Source organism: Pavona decussata, unplaced genomic scaffold (genome assembly GCF_977016875.1).
Source record: "Pavona decussata unplaced genomic scaffold, jaPavDecu1.1 SCAFFOLD_46, whole genome shotgun sequence".
NCBI lineage: Eukaryota > Metazoa > Cnidaria > Anthozoa > Scleractinia > Agariciidae > Pavona > Pavona decussata.
In genome coordinates, this window is record NW_028145468.1 from 1281187 (window position 1) to 1300569 (window position 19383).

At 37.8% G+C, this 19383-nt stretch overlaps 1 protein-coding gene across 2 annotated transcripts; it reads left to right on the forward strand.

Moving 5' to 3' along the window:
- The first annotated feature begins 1980 nt into the window (after positions 1-1980).
- Positions 1981-18143, forward strand: LOC146482384 (E-selectin-like). 2 transcript variants are annotated; one of them, XM_085107224.1, is made up of 8 exons: positions 1981-2379; positions 6467-6670; positions 8205-8274; positions 9208-9408; positions 10035-10262; positions 11172-11396; positions 13091-13447; positions 14213-18143. In XM_085107224.1, exons 2-7 carry the CDS (start codon positions 6503-6505, stop codon positions 13138-13140), a joined length of 942 nt encoding a protein of 313 aa, XP_084963350.1. In that variant the 5' UTR covers positions 1981-2379; positions 6467-6502; the 3' UTR covers positions 13141-13447; positions 14213-18143. The 2 variants fall into 2 exon arrangements, with proteins under 2 accessions (XP_084963350.1, XP_084963351.1); XM_085107225.1 differs by having other exon boundaries at positions 11286-11396.
- Positions 18144-19383: the final 1240 nt, after the last annotated feature.

Sequence of the window (19383 nt, forward strand, 5' to 3'; positions counted from 1 at the left end):
CAAAACTCATCCTCAGAGAGACTGAAATGACATTGCGCCATAGTTAAGATAATTCCACTGAAAAAGAAGGAGTTTTTAAAATTGTCTAAGACTTGGTCCAGTTCATGACTATGTTATGAGCATTACAAAAATGGAATGAAAAATGGGGGTCACCGTGCTCGTTTTTGTGCCAACCTAGTTCCCAGCGTCTCTCTTCTTCCCGCCCCCCTGGAGCGAGAGAGGAGAGACGGTCTCTCCTCTCTCGCTCCAGGGGGGCGGGAAGAAGAGAGACGCTGGGAACTAGGTTGGTTTTTGTGCAACCTGGATGGCTATTATAGTAAATAGATGACCCACGCGGTTTATATTAGGAATGCTAGTAATCAGCAAAGGGAACTACCCTTTCTAGAAAAATTAATTTCTTGCATTAAAATATCGAAGCAGTTCAACAAACATTACTTTAATCTTACACAACAAACTATTTTAATTGAACTGGAATTAAGATTATGAAAGAAATAAAAGATTTTGCTGCGTGTGCACGTAAGCAGCACTGCTAAATACGTGCTTTTTAAAGCATTAAAATAAAAATACAGTCGAACCTCCCTTTACGACCACCTCTCGTAAGCGACCACTTCTCATTAGCGACTACTTTTCCAAAATACCAAACGTTTTCAAGTCAAATCACTATAGATGGAACCTCTCGTAGGTGACCACCTCTCGTAAGCGACCACTTTTAGAGATGATTGTTTAAAATTTTCAATTGTTTTTAACCTCCCGTAGGCGACCATTTGACACACAATGGGCTGTATTTCTCAAATTGAAATTGAAAAATGTGTTGCTGTTACATATTGGCCACATCATTACAGCAGACACCGTAAACCTCACAGTCGGAGTTACCAGAAGTGTTTCCCGGTATAGCATTGAAACAATTGATAAAATACACCTGCACTACTACTTCACACTGAAATAAACTTTAATCAGATTGCATCCATTGTAGGAAAAAAAAAACTCTTATCTTTTATCTTTCTTATCTTTTTGCTTATGTTCCGTTCCCTGAAAAATTTGACAGCGCTACCTGGAGTAATAAAAGAGTCAAGTTTCTTTCACAGTAATTGTCTCAATCGCTGTAATTTGTGAGAATCACCAGAGACCCTAAGATTTTTTTGCCTAGAATAATTATTTTTGGACCAGGCTTAAAGCTAATAAAAGTTACTACTATGGGTTTCGATAAGCACTGACAAAAGGGTTAGGTCTACGTAATGACCATATCTGATATTACCCGATGTTTAGACCCCCTCTGGTGTGACCTCTAGTAAGCGACCACCTCCCGTAAGCGACCACATATCCTTGACATTATGGGTGGTCGCTTACGGGAAGCTCGACTTTATCTCAAAATAGAGTGTTAAACTTTCCTTTAAATCGCGATATATAGTGGTCAACCGTATGACATTTAAATTAATGAATTAAAAAATGGGGGTCGCCATGCTCGTTTAGAAGAAAAGGACCATTAAGGACGGTGCCTACTAATACCGAAGTATTTTTGTGCGGTTTATGATTATGTGGGAAAAGTGGATCTTAGCAAGGCCTATTGGAATCCAAAAAGAAAATTGGGGGTAACCATGCATTTTTCAGAGACAATTAAGCAATAATATATCTAAAAAACGCCAAAATATAAAGCAATGTATGGGATTTTTTCCTAAATTGAAGCTTAATTATCTCTGAAAAATGCATGGTTACCCCCAATTCTCTTTTGATGAACCAAAAGCATTTGCTAAGTTCTGCTTTCTCCGTATAGTTTTAAACCGCGCAAAAACATTCCTGTATAAGTAGGCATCACCCATAGGAAACCCGAGAATCTTGCGATGCGCAGAACGTATGCGCAGTAACAATAGTAGGCACCGTCCTTAAATCCCGCAATGTTGTGCGTGCGCGCGCTAAATGACGCGAAAAATTATGCGCAGCAGTCTGCGCAGCAAGGATTCACCTTAATTACCAGTGCTCAGAATTCCTTCCCGGCCATCTCAAACAAGGAGTTTCTTCGCTTTGAAAGCGGAGATATCGGAGGGGGTTGTCTCATGTTTGAAAGAGGAAGTGTCTTTGCTTCGTTTGAGATAATTTCATTGTAGCAGACAGAGTTAATTTTGTGGGAAAGCAGCGAATTCCATTTCTACGTGACCCGCCTGGGTCACGCAGTACTTAAGTTCAGACTCCAAAGCATTCCTTTCGACATTCTTAGTCGTTGTTGCAGTCCTTTTACCCTGCAAAGAAACGATGGCCTTGCTGCATTTTGACGTTTTCCGATGATGATGGGTCGTTTTAGAGCAGAAATTTGGCGGATATTGGCGATTTCAGTCACAATTCTAATCATAATGGCCGGCTATAGTACAATTCACCTCGTTTCAGGTAAGAAGCTTAGTAAAATTAATCTTTTACATCCTCACAATTTTTTGCTGTTCACTTCCGTCTCTTTCCTATCGAAATCTGTGCATGTTTTACTTGCCATTATGTACTTTTATCATATCATGTGCGTGAAAGTACGTGTTCCCTGGTAGACATAAACATTTATACAATAAACTGTTGTGTTTTGCTTCACGAAGTGAAATTAGAGCGTTTTCATGTGTCTCGTGACGTGAGCTCAGCAGTGGAACACACACACACACTCTGTGCCCTCAGGAACATGATCTCATGTAATAGTAAGAGAGACGTTTGCTCATAAAAAATGTTGAGTCATCATTATGGTATCCTATTCACTTCTAGATATTTTGTGGAATATAAATAGTCAATAGGTAATAGTATTTTGTTAAAGTTAGTACTTAAGTTGTTTGGCCTTGACGCATTTTCTTGTTAATAAATTCAGCATCTACAACCTATTATTTTGCTGACTGTTTGGCATTGTTTTAGTGGTACTCTTAATGGTTATACAGTACATATATGTGTACTGTATATATAGATTCTCAGAGGAACAGGAATTTTTTGGAATGTCTACACGTGGATATAAGTTCGCTTCTATTGTTCAGTGTTGACATTTCAGGTCGACATCTAATAAAATATTTCTCCCATAGACACAAATTGCATTTCTTGCTCACATTTGAATACGATCGGGCCTGTTTTATCTTGCGCCATTTGATGTTGTACATAATATTTCTATCCTTTAGGTTCCAAATATATTCACTTAATTCGGTTGCGTGCTTATACCGTTCGTTCCTAAATGAGCATACATGGTGTCTGTATCTTAACTTAAAAGCCGTGTCACAAAGACCGATGTATGTCTCTTTTGAGGTGGATGTTGTGACCTCGGCTTGGTAGATGATGCTTTGATCGTTGCATTTTCCGTCCATGGGGCACGTGCTTGAATTCCGGCAGTTACAATTACTATCATTGATGGCATCAGATTTATTAATTTGGGCTTTGTTGTGGCTGGAAATAATGGTTTTGATATTACTCATGCAGCTATAGCTCAATTTAAGCGTGTTACGGTTGAAAATTTTGTAAAGTGGATTTGATTTAGGGAAGTGCTGATCAATCAGGGAAAGGAAGCATTTTCCTACGTTCGTTTTAACATTCTTGCTGTAGGGTGGGTTGTACCAAAGAATGTTCCTTGGACGGTTTCTCCGTGATTGCTGCGTAGCGTTGTGTGACTCTTTGTAACACAGGTTGTAGTTGTAGCCACTTTTGTTGAGTGCCTCTTGGTACACGGTTTTGGCGTTGTGTACTGTATATATATATTTTTTTTATTTCGTAATTATGTAATGTTATAATTTTAACCCAAAAATAATACCCTTTTTGAGCTACTTTAAGGTTCAAGTTTAAAAAAGTTGATATATATATCTACATCTGTATGTGTACATGTATATATTTATAAAGAGAATAAACAATTTTATAATGAAAAGTTTCTTTGCCGCAATTTTGGAAATTTCAACATTTGCTACGAAACCAGAAGATTGTCAGATTTACAATGTAACCTTCTTTGACAACTGAAAACTGATAATTATCTGATAACATTGCATTTATTATGATGTAAGCAGCCTAACTATTAATTTTGGATTGGGTTGAAAGGTCTTGTACTACCACAAAGCTATGAACTCAAGGTTTTCCCTCAAATTTTCTTCTTGGAAGGCCTTCAGGACTCCTTAAACCAAGGTTGAGGGCCCCAGAGGGACAAGTGAGAGTCCCAAGATCAGATTACATGAAGCATTGTTTTAGGAGAATAATTTGCTTCAGACTTGGACAACACAATAATTATATTAAACTGAAAAGCGCACGACTTTTTAAATAAAGATAATTAATTTTTTAACCAATCAATGACATTGTAAACCAAAATTAAAACCTCAAACATAGCAGGGTAATGGGTATTTCATATATACATGTAGTATGACCGTCATAAGCTATATATGTTGTCGTTGTGAAGGGTTAGTAAGCGCAATTACCTCTCCAACTTCCTTGTTTGTGGGTTGGAATCTCAGTAATATAAAAGTGCAGCGTAGATACTTTAGTTTCATGTCACAATTGTAGCACTCAGAACTTCACAATCCTAGGAAACAGGTTCCAACTTTGGGCACTTAGTTCAACAGATGTCTTTAAACCTACATGTAGTAACCAAAAACAGTTAGTATTGTTTGTATGTCTTTGACAGTTCGGTGGTACATTTAAAAGTATGGTGTAACATAGGTCATGATTTTGTATACATGTAACTGTTTGAATTGTGACGTTCCAAAATCTGACATGTGGTAACCACGATTGAATCTTGATTGTTTAAAAGGAAGGCAATAATTTTATTATAGTTTGGCAGTACGCTGTGTAAGTCAAATTTGTTCATACTCAGAGGTTTTCAGGCTCAGAACTTTGTATTACATGTTCATTGTAAAGGGTTTATGCAACGTGAAGGTTGGAGAAAATGTATTTAGTTACATCTTGCAATGGGCATAAGTATTATTAATTCTCAGTAAGAATCTCACTCCCAAATTGCAATAAGATGCTGATATTAATGGCAAGTAGGTATTTTTCATCATGCTCTTTCACAATAATCAATAAGCATTATTTTATAATTAGTTTAAGTTTTGTGACATTATAATCACTTTAGGACCGGTCATGTTGAAACGCAGACTATGCAGACTGCAGACCGTGAAAACTGTGCAGACCGGCAGACCGTGCAGACTGAGTATTATTTTTTTTTACTTGTAACTTAATTTTTCTTGTGATTTTCTCATTTTTTAGCCATGGCCATTACAGGTGTACATACATATATTAATGTGTTTCGAGGTTTTTTCGAAGGGCTGAAAATGGCACAAGTTGGGTATAATTGGAAAGGCACTGTGGCTCCCGTGTTGATTGAATAAAAAAAAGCGTCTAGATTTCCTTCCCAGAACCTCTGTAAATTTTGTTCCTTGCATTGTGTTGTTGCCGAATGTAACTTGACACATGTGAAGGAATTCGATTGCCTAGCACGTGGCAAAAATCTTGCCAGTGTTTTCAGCGTGGCAATTCCTTTCTACGTCGGAACGACGGCTTCTGTCAGTGTTTTATAACGTCAGTAGAAGCTTTAAATCTTGCAAAAGATGCTATTTTGGCTTTATCCAAGCGAACGTACTGAATATAGAAATGTGTCAAGCGTTGCAGTACTCAGTACAGTAGACTCGCAGTGTTTACGCTTGTTCCGGGTAACCGATCTGATCGCTCACACTGGACCCCTGGGGCAAGGGATAAATAAGAAAAGCGTTTACAAATATAAACAAACAAGTTCCCTTCATGGTCTATGGAGAGCTTGTTTCGCAAAGTACAGAAACTCTCCACTTCCGGCGTTTAATTCCTCTTTTAGCTTGTCACCCACGGAAATCTGTTGTAGTCTTGATATCTTCAATTCTACGGATTTATTCATCATCTCGTTTCGTTTCGTTTCGCAAAATACAGCAAGCCTCTCGGCAAGCGTTTTTTTTTTTTTAAAGTTGTAAAACAATGAGCTAGCTCATACATGCTAATGAGTCTGACTATAGCTAGACGCGCGTCTGCAGATTTTTAGACGCGTATACGCATCCGCAGCAGACGCGTTTTACGTGTATGTTTTGGTTCGCTTAATTCGATACAATACAATACAGCCATATACACAACATTTACAGCACAAGATGGAAAAAATAAAGAAAGTTAAGGAAAGAAGATAAATGGTGAGAAAACCTGAAAGAAACCGCAAGGCTTATAACAATTAAGTCAGGCTTCCTCACTTAAAATTCTGGCCCTGCACTGTAAAAAAGGAAGCAGGAAACTAGCTAGTGAAAGTATTTACTACGTTAATTAATGTCTTACAAGAAAAATTAAGGTACAAGTAAAAAAAAAAAAATAACACTCAGTCTGCACGGTCTGCATGGTCTGCACTGTCTGCAGTCCGCGGTCTGCAGTCTGCATGGTCTGCGTTTCAACATGACCACTTCAGGACTTAAGATATTGTTATTATTATCATAGGAAAAATTGTAATAGTTTTTGTTTCTTATTTCATCAGCGCCAGCTGATTGCAGTGATCCAGGATCTCCACTTCATGGTGGCAAGACTGTCTCCAATGGAGGTGGTAGATTTCCTGTGGGAACTGTGGTCTCTTTTTACTGCAATCCCAACTATACGCTTAGTGGAGTTCCAAAAATTAAATGTAGTGTCCGGAAAAACTACTATTATTGGAGTGGAAAAGTACCAAAATGTATTTACCAAGGTAAGTGTTTTTGCCCTTTATGAAAGTTTTCATCCCTCGGAAGGGTTTCTTTTAGAGAGGAGTATTGAAACTTAACTGAAATTAAAAGTAGAGTATATTGGCGGATAAAATTTGCCGTAGCACAACAACCAAGTTACAAGAAATTGGGCCACATAAGGCTTTGTTGCTACACTGTATGCAATAAAGTTTGACATCTGATTTTCCTTCTTTGTTTTATTTCATTGCGTAATGGTGGAATGTTTCATCGATAAATACATGTAGTACAGTGTACAGTGCATATACCTTTGCTTGTAACTGATACAATATAGCACTGAAAGATAATACAAGCTTGAAAAGTTCTAAAATTTGAATTTAATCCCCACTCAACTGTAACTCACACCATAGCCACATGTAGGATTGGCACAGAGAATAATTATTAGCATTTAAGAAACCTTAACCCTACATTTGCATACATGTACTTAGCTTTCGAGCTAAATGAACAAGATTTCTATACACTGTATATTTAACAATAACATTATTCTAGCTAGGAGCGCGCGTTGGGTAGGAGATGATAGTCAGCCAACGAGGCGTGTAGTGCCAAGTTGGCTATAATCATCTCATATCCAACAAGTGTGAGTGAAGTAATTGGTTTTTTTTTTTTTTTTTTTTTTTTAAAAACAAGAAATGTTGCTTGATTTTGCTGATTTCACTTTGCAAAAACAATTAGAAGACAATTTAACGGTCTCGGGCATGGTATAATGGCTCATATACATGTACCATGGCCGCTAAGCCAATCAAATCGCTCGAATTGCGTTATACAATGATCTAGTTTTTAATAATAAATGTAGATTATCACTAATTTAGAAAACACAATTGACAAAGAAAAATTAACCTCACTTGACAGATTTAAAAGTTCATAACCTGCACCAATGCTTTGTTTGTCTTGGTTCAGTCAAGTGTATACAAAAGAAATCAGTCGAGCATTGGTATCTCTTTGTGTGTACTAGGCTTGCTTGTGTTTTCAAGGAAAGTACAACTTAGTAAGCTGTTTCTTGTTTATAAATAAGGATTTTTCTCAAGAATTAAATACCCAACTATTAGTTTTTACATGTAATTTGTTTACTGCATGTCAAAAAAGGGCTTATATTTGAAGCAATTTCAAGACAAAAAATGCCTTCATACTTGCCTTGCTAAAAACCCTTTATTAAAATAATTTTGTTTTAAATCACTCAATGGTGAAACACAAAGAAAGAGCATAGAGCATCATACATTACCTGAAGGAATACGTTTTAAAACCTGGTTCTGTTTGTAATCGTCTTTGTAAGAACACGACTTCTGAGAAGTTTTCAGCTTCAGAGACTGAAAGGAACTGTTCTCTATTTTTGTGCGACGTGCATTATCACTGAATTACAGTACTTTCATTTTATGTTGAGGGTGTCCAATGCCGCCTCCAACGTTTGCTCATGCCAACATAACAACGTATCCAGTACTGAACAGTAAGGGAAGCTATGTCAATTATTCTTGCAATGATGGATACTTGGTTGATTACCAACAGACCCGAATACTGTGTGACAAGGACCCTTCATCGCATGGTTACAAGTGGAGTGGCAACTTCACTTGCATGAGTAAGTAGACAATAGGTGTAAAATAATACCAACTTTTCTAAATTCTAGTTCAATGTAATAACAATGATGTATTCAGGGACTGTAACTAAAAGCCAGTTACAACCTGTACCCGCTTTCATCTATTAAACGAGCAGAACTTTTGACTCCAAGTGTTCTAGCTGCTGCTGTACACCCAGTTGGAAATCTTAACAAGATCTTGACAAGTTTCTTAACAAGATCTTATCTTACTTCTTAGTTAAGATTCTTACAAGAATCTTACAAGATCTTGGTAAGATTACAGTAAGATCTTACAAGATCTTGTAAGTCAAGATCTTACAAGACCTTGTAAGATTCTTACAGGTTTCTTACAAGATCTTGGTAAGATTCTTATTAAGTTTCTTAACAAGATCTTATCTTAGTTCTTACAATAGTTAAGATCCTTACAAGAAACTTACAAGATCTTGTAAGATTCTTACAAGATTCTTGAAAGATTCTTACAAGATCTTGGTAAGATTATAGTAAGATCTTACAAGATCTTGGTAAAATCTGATAAGAATCTTCGTAAGGAACTTGAAGTCGATAGTCAAGATAAAATAATCAATCTCAAGCTAAGACATCATAAGAGGTATCATAGGACACAAAATCAAGATTTGACCAACAGTTTATTACAAGGTCTCACACCATAAAATTGTGAAATTACTATAACAAAGACTTTAAAAAAAACGCTTATATGATCTATAGAAAACCTGACTGAAACAGACACTGTGGCACTACATGTAGAGCAAGTGAGAAATAAAAATAATATTATAATTGTCTGTTAGGAAAGTACATGTACATGACTTATATTAAACTTCAGAGATGGTTCACCACTAGGGAACAAACTAGAATTTAAATTTTCTTCCCACTCTGTAAAAATATAGATTGTAAATAACTCACGTTTGTTTTGTTCTTCAGAAATAACCTGTGGACGCCCTCCATACCCAAGCACAGGCCATGGAAATTACACCTTTTTTGCACGTGGTCGAAGGTTTTATGCCACATACCTCTGCCACTCTGGCTACGTGTTTGTCAGTGGTGGATGGCTTCTATATAGTATAACAGCATCATGCGACAACCAGAAGGGTCATTGGTCATTAACAGTGCCTATAACTTGTGGTAAGTGGCCTATGTGTACATATAGTGTTACAGTGTACATTTGTGTACGTGTTTCAGTCTTTGAGCAGTAGCCCATCAGTTCACTCTGACAAAAGCTTTGAATCCAGCACTCAGATCTTTTCACAGAGCTTAAATTGCCTTTCAAATAAAATATTTTATATGAGATTATATCACCTCTGAGTTGCCAATAAAATTTATTATTTGTCAATTGGAATCTTACCTTCATTTATTATAATTTGTATATTGTTATACATTCTATTCATTGTTTTGAAATCCACATCCATTGAGGTCCACATCAGCTTTGATAAGTTGCCTTATTAAGAACCTGCTATATTAAATTAATTATGTATGTATGTACCTTATCAAAAATTATTATAAAACTAAACATTCATTTTCCACTCCCCCACTGATGTAAGCACCACAGTTTCTTTAGAAACCAACCCCCTTACCAACAGCTTTGGTTTATACCTCTTATCTTCAAAATGTTAATTAACCCTGTAGAACAAGCTGTTCAGTTAGATATCATTGTTCAGTAAAGTCTTGTTTTCAGTAAGTGTACATTAACGCTTTGTCATATACATGCTTTGTTCACTGACAGTAGTCTTGAGTTTTCTTTTTTCTTACAGTAAAGTATTGCAATGCCACAGATGTCCAACCCCTTTATCACTGGCATGGTAGAATTGTATCAAGAAAGCCGCAGTACAAGTATTTTGGCTGGGATGAAGGTGATTTTTTCCGGTTTGCACAAGGTGTGGAAGTGACATTTGCCTGTGACAGAGGGCACAGGCTTGAAGGAAGGGCTAAATTACGATGTTTAGAAAATGGCCAATGGGATGGGAACCGCCCTCGTTGTGGTAAGTGGTAGTGAAGCTTTGCATGAATGTGGTTCATTTGTAGACATTCTACCCTCTTCGTCCCCCACCCCACCCCCCTGCCATTGTTGTTGATGCTCTTCTGGGGCTGTCAGAGAATAATAAATAGTCACTGCTCAGATAGCGAGTTCAGTTGCTAAAGGGCTTCATTTATGTTGGCTGCCTGTTTTATGGTCACTTTTCTGAAACAATTGAAGGTCACCCAAAAAGCAATCTACAGTGTACTAAAAAGTGGTTGTTCGGTGCCAATATTTCATCCCCAACTTTCAATAATAATTATTTTTAGATTTTTAGACACCGATTTTTAGCAAGAAGACATTAATTTTTCTCATCATGCTCTTTCAGTATATCTCAGCAAATCCCGTACTTTCATAAATAATTAAGTTTTTGTGGCAACATCGCTTTAAAAGTACCCTCGATCTTGCTCAATAATAATGAAATTAAAACCCATGTGCAAAGTGAAGGAATAACAACAGCGTTAAGAACACCAACATAAGATAGTATATAGTACTAAGTGTTTTCCGTAGTTTTATCCAAACTGTGATTTAAGTGTAGTACTTGTTATACATTTGTGCTAAGATACAAATAAAAAAGATAAAAATTAAGAACACCAACATCTGACACAGTAAGGTGATTTACAGAAGGGTCCTGTTATAAACACAAGGATAAGTTCAGAGGTACATGTAGACCGCGCACAGTCTCTTTCTTATCCTATAAGTTCCGTAGCGGGTGATGGATGAAGCGCCGAGTCGCAAAGCTGTGAAGTTTTTCCTCCCTCTCTCCAATCTCTCCTCATCCATTTTTGCATAATTTAACCGTCACATGCGTGATCTGAGAAAAAAGGTGCGACTGTTTACGTAATTCCACTGTTTCTGTTTTTACTCTCTATAGTTCGGAGTAAGTGTCGTAGCCCAGGTTATATAGACCATGGACGGATCTATGCACTGAATGATACTGTTCAACAACAAGGCTATATGGTCTTTGAGCCGACTGATTTTCCCATAGGGATAATAGTGACTTTTGAGTGCATCATTGGATACAAGCTACATGGTCCCCATTCTCGGCAGTGTCTTCCAAGTGGAGTGTGGACTGAAGATCATAACCCAACGTGCCAAAGTAGGGTTCAAATGTTAAATATATTGTGAATGTGGAAAATAGAGAAGTTTTCAATTGGGTGTTGAAGTATTAATGTATATATCAAACACGAGAATATATTTTAACACTGAGAAGTACGTTGAAAAAATGAGGTGCAGCCGAGTTTTTGAAAATGACTTTAAGGTGTTTGTACATCTACTGAAAAACAATTTCGAGAGTTTGATATGGCTTCTCAAATAATCAATAATTACTTGGGCCATGAGGCACCGAGTTAACTTCTCGGTCGTTCTTTTTCTTTATATTTTTCTTAATTTTTTTTTTTTTTTGAGGGGGGGGGGGGGGGGCGGTCGCGATTGTCCAATAAGACATCGTATATGACCAAATGACGTGTCACATACAGGATTGCGGATGCAAGACAAATGGCTAAAAATAAGACTTTGGCATTCAAGGGAGAAGTACATCTCGGAAATTCTTAGTGACTTCTTGGAATCATTTCTGTCCACACTTGACAATATTTGGACTTGAACAGTGATTAATATAATGTCGGCAATCACCACAAGATCTGGTAGAATCGAAAGCGAAGCCCCGGGATTAAAGCATCCCTATAAAGCACAAGGTATTCTACTTAACAAATATCGTTTTCCCGTGTATTTCATTCTGACTGCAAGTAATGCAATTCTATCTTGACAAATTGTGTTTACATATTGCCTCACTATATCTCTATATCTATCGATTTTGCGAAATTAGCGATGCTGGAAGTTATCACTGCTAAAAAATCGTAGGCTTACGCACCACACAGTCAAATATGGCCCGAGTTTAAGCTGGTAACAGCTCCCTGTTAATTTACAGATGATTTGGTTGTGCATTACAGTAACTACAGTTAGAAGGGTTAAGAAACCTTGGACTAATTTTTCAGTCAATGAGAAGGAAAACCAAAACCAATCGCGACTCTTTTTCCTGCGTACAATCTCGCTATGGAACACGTCAAAACGTGGTAAGAACAAAAAAGAAATGTGATCTATTACTGAACAGACGCACGGCAACATGGGATCTAAATTGTTAAGTAATGTGATGAGAAGATGTCACAATTTTATTCACTTATATGTTTACATGTATTTATTTACTTAGTTTGCAAGCTAATTAGATAATTATAGGTATATATTTTTTTATTAAAAACTGGATCATTGTATAATGCAATTCGAGCGATTTGATTGGCTTAGCGGCAATGGTATATGAGCAATTATACCAGGCTGAGAAATAGAGACCATTAAAATTGTCTTCTAATTGTTCTTGCAAAGCGAAATCAACAAGATCTAGCAATGTTTCTTGATTGTTTTTTAATAAAACAATTATTCCACTCGCGCTTGTTGGATATGAGATAATTATAGCCAACTCGGCGCAGCGCGCCTCGTTGGCTATCTATCATCTCATATCCAACGCACGCTCGTGGAATAATTGTTAATTGTTTCCATTCCTTTCCTGCCCTGGCCGCTTTCTAATATTCTTAATATCCTTATAGTCTTCCGACTGCTAGGATTATTAGCTGATGGATGTGTGTATGGCACAGTCATAAAAATGGCCGATTAGAAAATGGCCAATTGATTCCCGCCAAAAGAACGTGGGTTCATTTCATTGCTGCGTACATGACCGAAATTAATTGGACACAACACATACAGTAACTGACATGACTTGCTATTTTATTTTGTGTTTGGCAGAATCAGAGCTGACTTGCGGGCCTCCGCCCTTGATTCTCCATGGTTATTAGGATCACGCCGTTCGCCTACAGCAAAAGTACCTTCTGAATGATCGCCTCGTTTACACGTGTAGGTTTGGGTATTACCTCTGGGGCGAGGAAACGGTGGTATGCAGACCTGTACACAATATTGGTACTTGGCTACCTGGGAATTGCCTTTCTTATGGTTGCTGTTCAATTCTTTGTGAGTGTCTTCCAAAGGCTCTGTATGATGAGAAGTGTATTCAGAAAACTGGCCACCATGCAACGTTTAAGAAGAACAGTTACATACTTATTTGCGATCCGTCTAGCCCAGGAACAGCAGATGACCGAGAGCAAAGTATGTGTGTTAGTGGGCTGTGGGGTGTACACGGACACTGCCTCAGGCACCAGTCCTTAGCATGGGCACTTGTCTGAACAGGATTTTGTCAGTTCCTGCGCTCTTTCTCCATGCGCCCAGGCTGTGATACAATAGACAAAATGGTGGACGCTAAATGGAGGAACGACAATCTCGTACCCAGCTTCTTCAGGCTCTTTGGCCAGCGGTTGGTTGCCAGGAGAGACTCTGGAGAACTGGAATTTCATTACTGCAGGATTTCTGCGGTAGAACAATGCAAGCCGTTACGGAGCAGCCAATCAAGAAGTGTAAATAAAATTCCATTTCTCCAGAGTCTCCCCCAGCGACCAACCACTTGCCAAAGAGCCTGAGGACTCTGATTCAGGACACCAAGGAGTCTGAACAATGTCCCTTTCAGTGCTTGTGACAGGGCCTTAGGACGGGTAACTGTGTGAACAGGGCCTTAGATTGAATAATTTGAAGAAACAGCCGCAGCCAGAATGGAAAGATCTGAAAATTCCAGCTGCCATAACTCGGTAGAGTCTTAAAAGGATAAAACTAAATTTGAATTAATGATGAAAACTAAATTTGGGAAATGATGGGTTTAGATGAGATATTAGGAAAGAGGATGTTGACCATTGTCTACTTGCTTTTTTTTTTCGATCTGGGTACGAGAAATTGGCACTTTTATGCTCCAACTACTCCATAAACTGTTTCCAAGTAAGATGAAAGCATTATAAACTTATTTCACTTTTTTGACTTCCTCAGCTAAAAGTACCCCCGCTGTATTCATTAGGAAATCCAATGGCAATGATCTGGACAAGATGACAATTGTCGTTGCGACCGCAGGCTCAGCACTGGGAGCTCTGATCGTGTTGGTGACCGCTCTGGTTTGCTTTCACCGCAGTCGTCGTTTCCGATACCCGGAGTTTAGAAACCAAAGACACAGCGAAGACGATCGGATTGCGATCATCAAGGCAAACCCTGGAGACGTTCATTTTATTAATCCTTCTTACGACGAGGCTATGAGCCAGGTGCAAAACTCGCCGCCAACACAAACAGTAAAATAAAACCCTAATTTATACTTGTAGTTTAGTAATTGCATCAGTTTTCGAAGCTTGAATTGCTTTCCTCTATTTTACGGTTCAATAGCGTAGCCTGGGGTCATTTCAAGTTTTACTTAAGGTTCACTTTGAGGAAAGAGACACAAAGTTCCTCTTGCCTGAACAAATTTCACTTCAAGGTGAATAGTGAAGATGATTGCACGTCCATTTTCTTCTCATCGCTAGACACTATATATACACCTGCAGACTAAGAAGCACTTTCCCTATTTTAGAAGTATACATTCAATTGGTTATGAACTCCATGGACATCGAAAAACAGATCTGTAACCTCTTTCAAGAAGAAGTGGGCCCCTTTTAAATACTCCTCCCCAGAGGGAAAGTAATTTTTTTTGGCAAATCAAAATAGAAGCTGGGTATTTGAGTAGCCAGGACACCCAGTGGGATTCATTACTGATTTTTGCAATCAATATTGTAAGTAATCAAGTTGTATAGTAAGACTTGTTGTAAGACTGTGTTGTATTGTAAATACTGTTAGTATTGTATAACAAATTGTAAGTAGGATAGGTATTGTGTGTATTATTAAGAATGGTAAGTACAGTCAGTACTGTAAATATAGTAAGTATTGTTAGTAGAAAAAAGTATTGTTAATATTGCAAATCAGATTTAAATTATTGTAAGTTCTGTAAGTAGTGTGTAGTATTGTAAACATCGCTTTCTGTAGCATGCAAAGATGATAATAATTAAAAAAAATAGAGAAGATGACTGCGACAAACAAGGAATTCATTTTATAAGTCATCTCTAAAAATAGATACATTACCGTTATTACATTGGCGGTGTGTGATGTTTAATGTTTAATGTTTAATAATGCTTTGCCATGCTAGTATATGTACAATAAAAAAAATGAAATTTCAAGACTTATAAAAAGCACATGACCGGAGAATAATTGGGGGAAACTAAATTCCCACACAAAGAATATTCTCCAAAAAAAAATGTAAACATTTAAAAAAAAAAAAAAGAAACAAAAAATGAAACAAATATTAAATGCGGCTAAAAACTAGCTTAATTAAATTACCTATTAAAATTGATACTAAGAATTGTGAAGTAAAATTTACAAATGGCCCAAAGCTAACCTAACGAGTTACTCCTGATTTAAATGACACAAATGATCTTAAAGATGGGATTTAAAACTGCCCAATGAAGATGCATGCATAATGTTTGTTCGGGTACTTTTCCAGTCTGTTATGCAGCGATTAAAAAATGAAAATTTAAAGTAATTCGTACGTGTCTTCTTAGGTCTTATCTTGAAATTATGGTTCTTACGCGTTTTCGCTAATACATTAAAATCAAAAAACATATGAGGATCAGTGTCCGAAAATAATCTTGTACATCTGCACTGAGCAGATAAACTTCCTTCGGCGTGAACTCAAGCGAAGGCCATTTCAAGACCCCAAGTCTCTCCTGATATTCTTTCTCTGATCCGCAAATGAGTCGAATAGCTCGCCTCTGTATCGACTCTATACTTTTGATGTGCTTCACTAAATACGGATTCCAGACCTGACATCCATATTCCAAAATTGGACGCACTAAAGTCTTATATGCTGTCGAGACTCCTTCAGGATTGTTTGAACCAAAGGTTCTTCTTATCAAACCTAAGCACAGATATAGTTTATATGGTAATCCCAAGACAGGGAAGACTCCAGCCAGACACCAAGGTGCTTATGGTGATCTTCTGCTGATAAGGGTTTGTCAGACAACCAGTACTCATGATGATATGAATCCTTGGATTTCGATAGGTGTAGGACCTTGGACTTTTCGGACTTCAGAGTAACAAGCTAGGAGTTACACCAGTCATAGGCACTATGAAGGTCAGTTTGAAGATCTTCACAATTCGACGCTGAAGCAACTTTCCGGTGAAGAACACTGTCGTCAGCAAAGAGTCCACAGTTACACTTAACCGCCAAAGGAAATTCATTAATATAAACAAGAAAGAGCAAGGGGCCAAAAATACTTCCTTGAGGCACGCCAGATGTTACTTCGGACCAGCCGGAAGAATGGCCGTCAATTACTACTCTTTGACTTCTGGTAGTCAAGAAGTCTGAAATCCATTCCAATAATTGACCCTTGATTCCGTGATGTTGGAGTTTTAGTAGCAGGTGTGAATGGGACACTTTATCGAAAGCTTTCGAAAAGTCTAGAAAAATTGCATCCACAGCGCCACGCTCTTCAAGAATACGAAGCCAGCCATGGACAAGCTGGAGCAGCTGAGTTACACATGAGCGAAGTGGTCTGAAGCCATGTTGATTATCACATAATAACTTATTATCGGAAAGAAAACTCATTATGTGATTGTGTACAAGACGTTCTAAAGACTTGACAACTACACTATTTAAAGAAACAGGGCGATAATTATCAACTGCCGTTTGCTCCCCCGACTTAAAAATTGGAACTACGTGGGCCGTCTTCCACTCAATAGGTAGTGTGCTACGAGAAAGGGTGTAATTAAAGAGCCTTGCCAAAGTTGGAGCTAGTTCCATGTGGCATTCCTTTGAGCAACCGCGGGGAAACCCCATCTGGTCCACAGGCCATATTTACATTTTAGAGATTTAAGTACTTAAGCCACTTCACTAGGTGTACAAATCAGGTCATTACTGAGATGTGTAGGCAAAACAGTTGAATAATCACATCCACGTCCTGGTATGGATGACAGTTTATCGGTCCTATTATTAAATACCGAACAAAAGAATTGATTAAAGACGTCTGCTTTTTCCTCTGGAGTTAACGCGCGAGTTCCGTTGTATATAATACAACCAGGTGTGCTCTGCTTCTTTGTACATGATTTCACAAATGACCATAATCGTTTCGGGTTGGTGTTTAATGAAACTGATACTGTAGTGGAAATGCGTGCATGAGCTGCCTGAAATACCGCACCAGACACAATGCCCGTCTCAAGACAACGTGCCCGGCCCAGAGTATCTAGACAGTCCCCGGTCGATATGACTAAAAACGTTTAACAGGCCGGCCTCAAGGGTGGTCGTAATCATGGACTGAAGGGATGGTCCGGATAAATGGGATATTGCTTAGATACGGACAGGATAGGGATTAACGAAATTACTGCATAAGCATTTTTTTTATCATGATCAGGATCGGAAAAGTCGTCGTATCATAATGCGGATGACACATTAATGAGGGTGGAACGAATATATGGTTTTATCAGCTGACAAAATTCTAAAAAGACGTATGGAGTCTATTAAAGAGAGGGCAGATACTGCGAAAAAACAAATTGTGTACATGGGGCTTAAGTCAGCTGTTCAAGGAATTTTGTTTCGAGGACGCCACGTTGAGAGACGTGAGTAAAATGTATATATGGAACTGCCTAGACTGCTCCCTTAAACTTTCTCAATTCTGTATCTGTTTTTAAATACCGTCTTAAATGTAAACTCAGCAAAGGTCTCTATAATTCTTAAGAACATAATTAATGCCTCAGTACTAATATCCAACAGTAGTTTTTTCAAAATAGTTTTTATATCTTTACGATTCTGTTTTTATTACATTGTACATTGCATCATTTTTTTAGATTGGTTCATTGTCTTTGAAAAGCCTCTCGGGGAAAGTCAATAAAGTATGTTATGTTATGTTATGTTTGTTTTCGTTCATTCATGTTTCAAGTGTGACACAAACATATATTGTTGTGGTTGCTAGTATTTTCTTGGCTATTGAATCGATTCGGCATGCTCTGAAGGTGGATTTCCATTTTATGTGTTTACGGACATAACTTTAGCTTTCTTTAAGTACGTAAATAAGATATGAAGCCATGTATGAGCCGCGTGCGTAAACGTTAAAAGTTGAACAGCGCTCAACTTTTTACGTTTACGCAAATCGTTCATACGTCGCTTCTTATTTTGTTTATACGTACGGAGAACCAGCCCAATCTACATCCATACGAACTTCAGTAAGATTTACGCGAGAATGGAAATGAAATCCACGTAAGGCTAACGGTTTTCGTTTACTAAGAACTAACGCCGGACGCTGTCCCACCCCTTTGAGTCCACCCACAGTAGCTATGGAGAACTCGACTTCTTTGAAACGTCACAGTTACCGATTTAAAATATGTTAAAGTAATGCCTTTTCGAATTACCTTTTCCTTGAATTTTCAAAAGTCAAATCTTGTTGTGTTGAGGTGCTTGGCAATTGCAAATTGAGATCCGTATAAAGAAGATTTTGTTTAATTTTTAAGATCCTTTGATTTATGTGTCAGTGTATCGCCACTGGTGCGCTTATTATAAGACCTGATAACGTGACATTATAAGACCTTATTGCGGGCGACAAGAGGAGCCCGCAATCCAAATCTCAACGTTGTTTTTACAAACGCAAGCGCGGCAGTTATGTAGTTTGGCCCTGACCTCAAGCAGTTTAAGGCCTGGGTTAAGGGCTTTTAAGAGGAAAAATGGTTTATTCTAGATAACTTTAACAAATTCAATGGCACTGAACTGAAATTTGGAAGATAAAAAGATATAATCATTCTAAAAATTTCTAAGCGTAATAAGTGGTACTATAGATCACGTGACATGTCACGTGATCGTTTTTGTGAAAAAAAGCAAAGATTTGGCAGGTAGGCGACGGTTTTAATAGAAAACATCAAACAAAAACGCGTTTCTAATAAAGATTAAATATCTCCATCGCTTCACGTTTGGAATGATCGTCCATTGTTCTCCAGAAAAAATTCATCAGGACAAAGGTCAATTTTTAGTCCACAATTCAGCCTTTGATTGTTAATTTCTCCAATTTAAAAACTTAAAGGGGCAGTATCATGGGAGATCGATGGGAGATATCATGATTTTCGGCCAAAATTCACTAACTTTAAACTTTGAACACTGT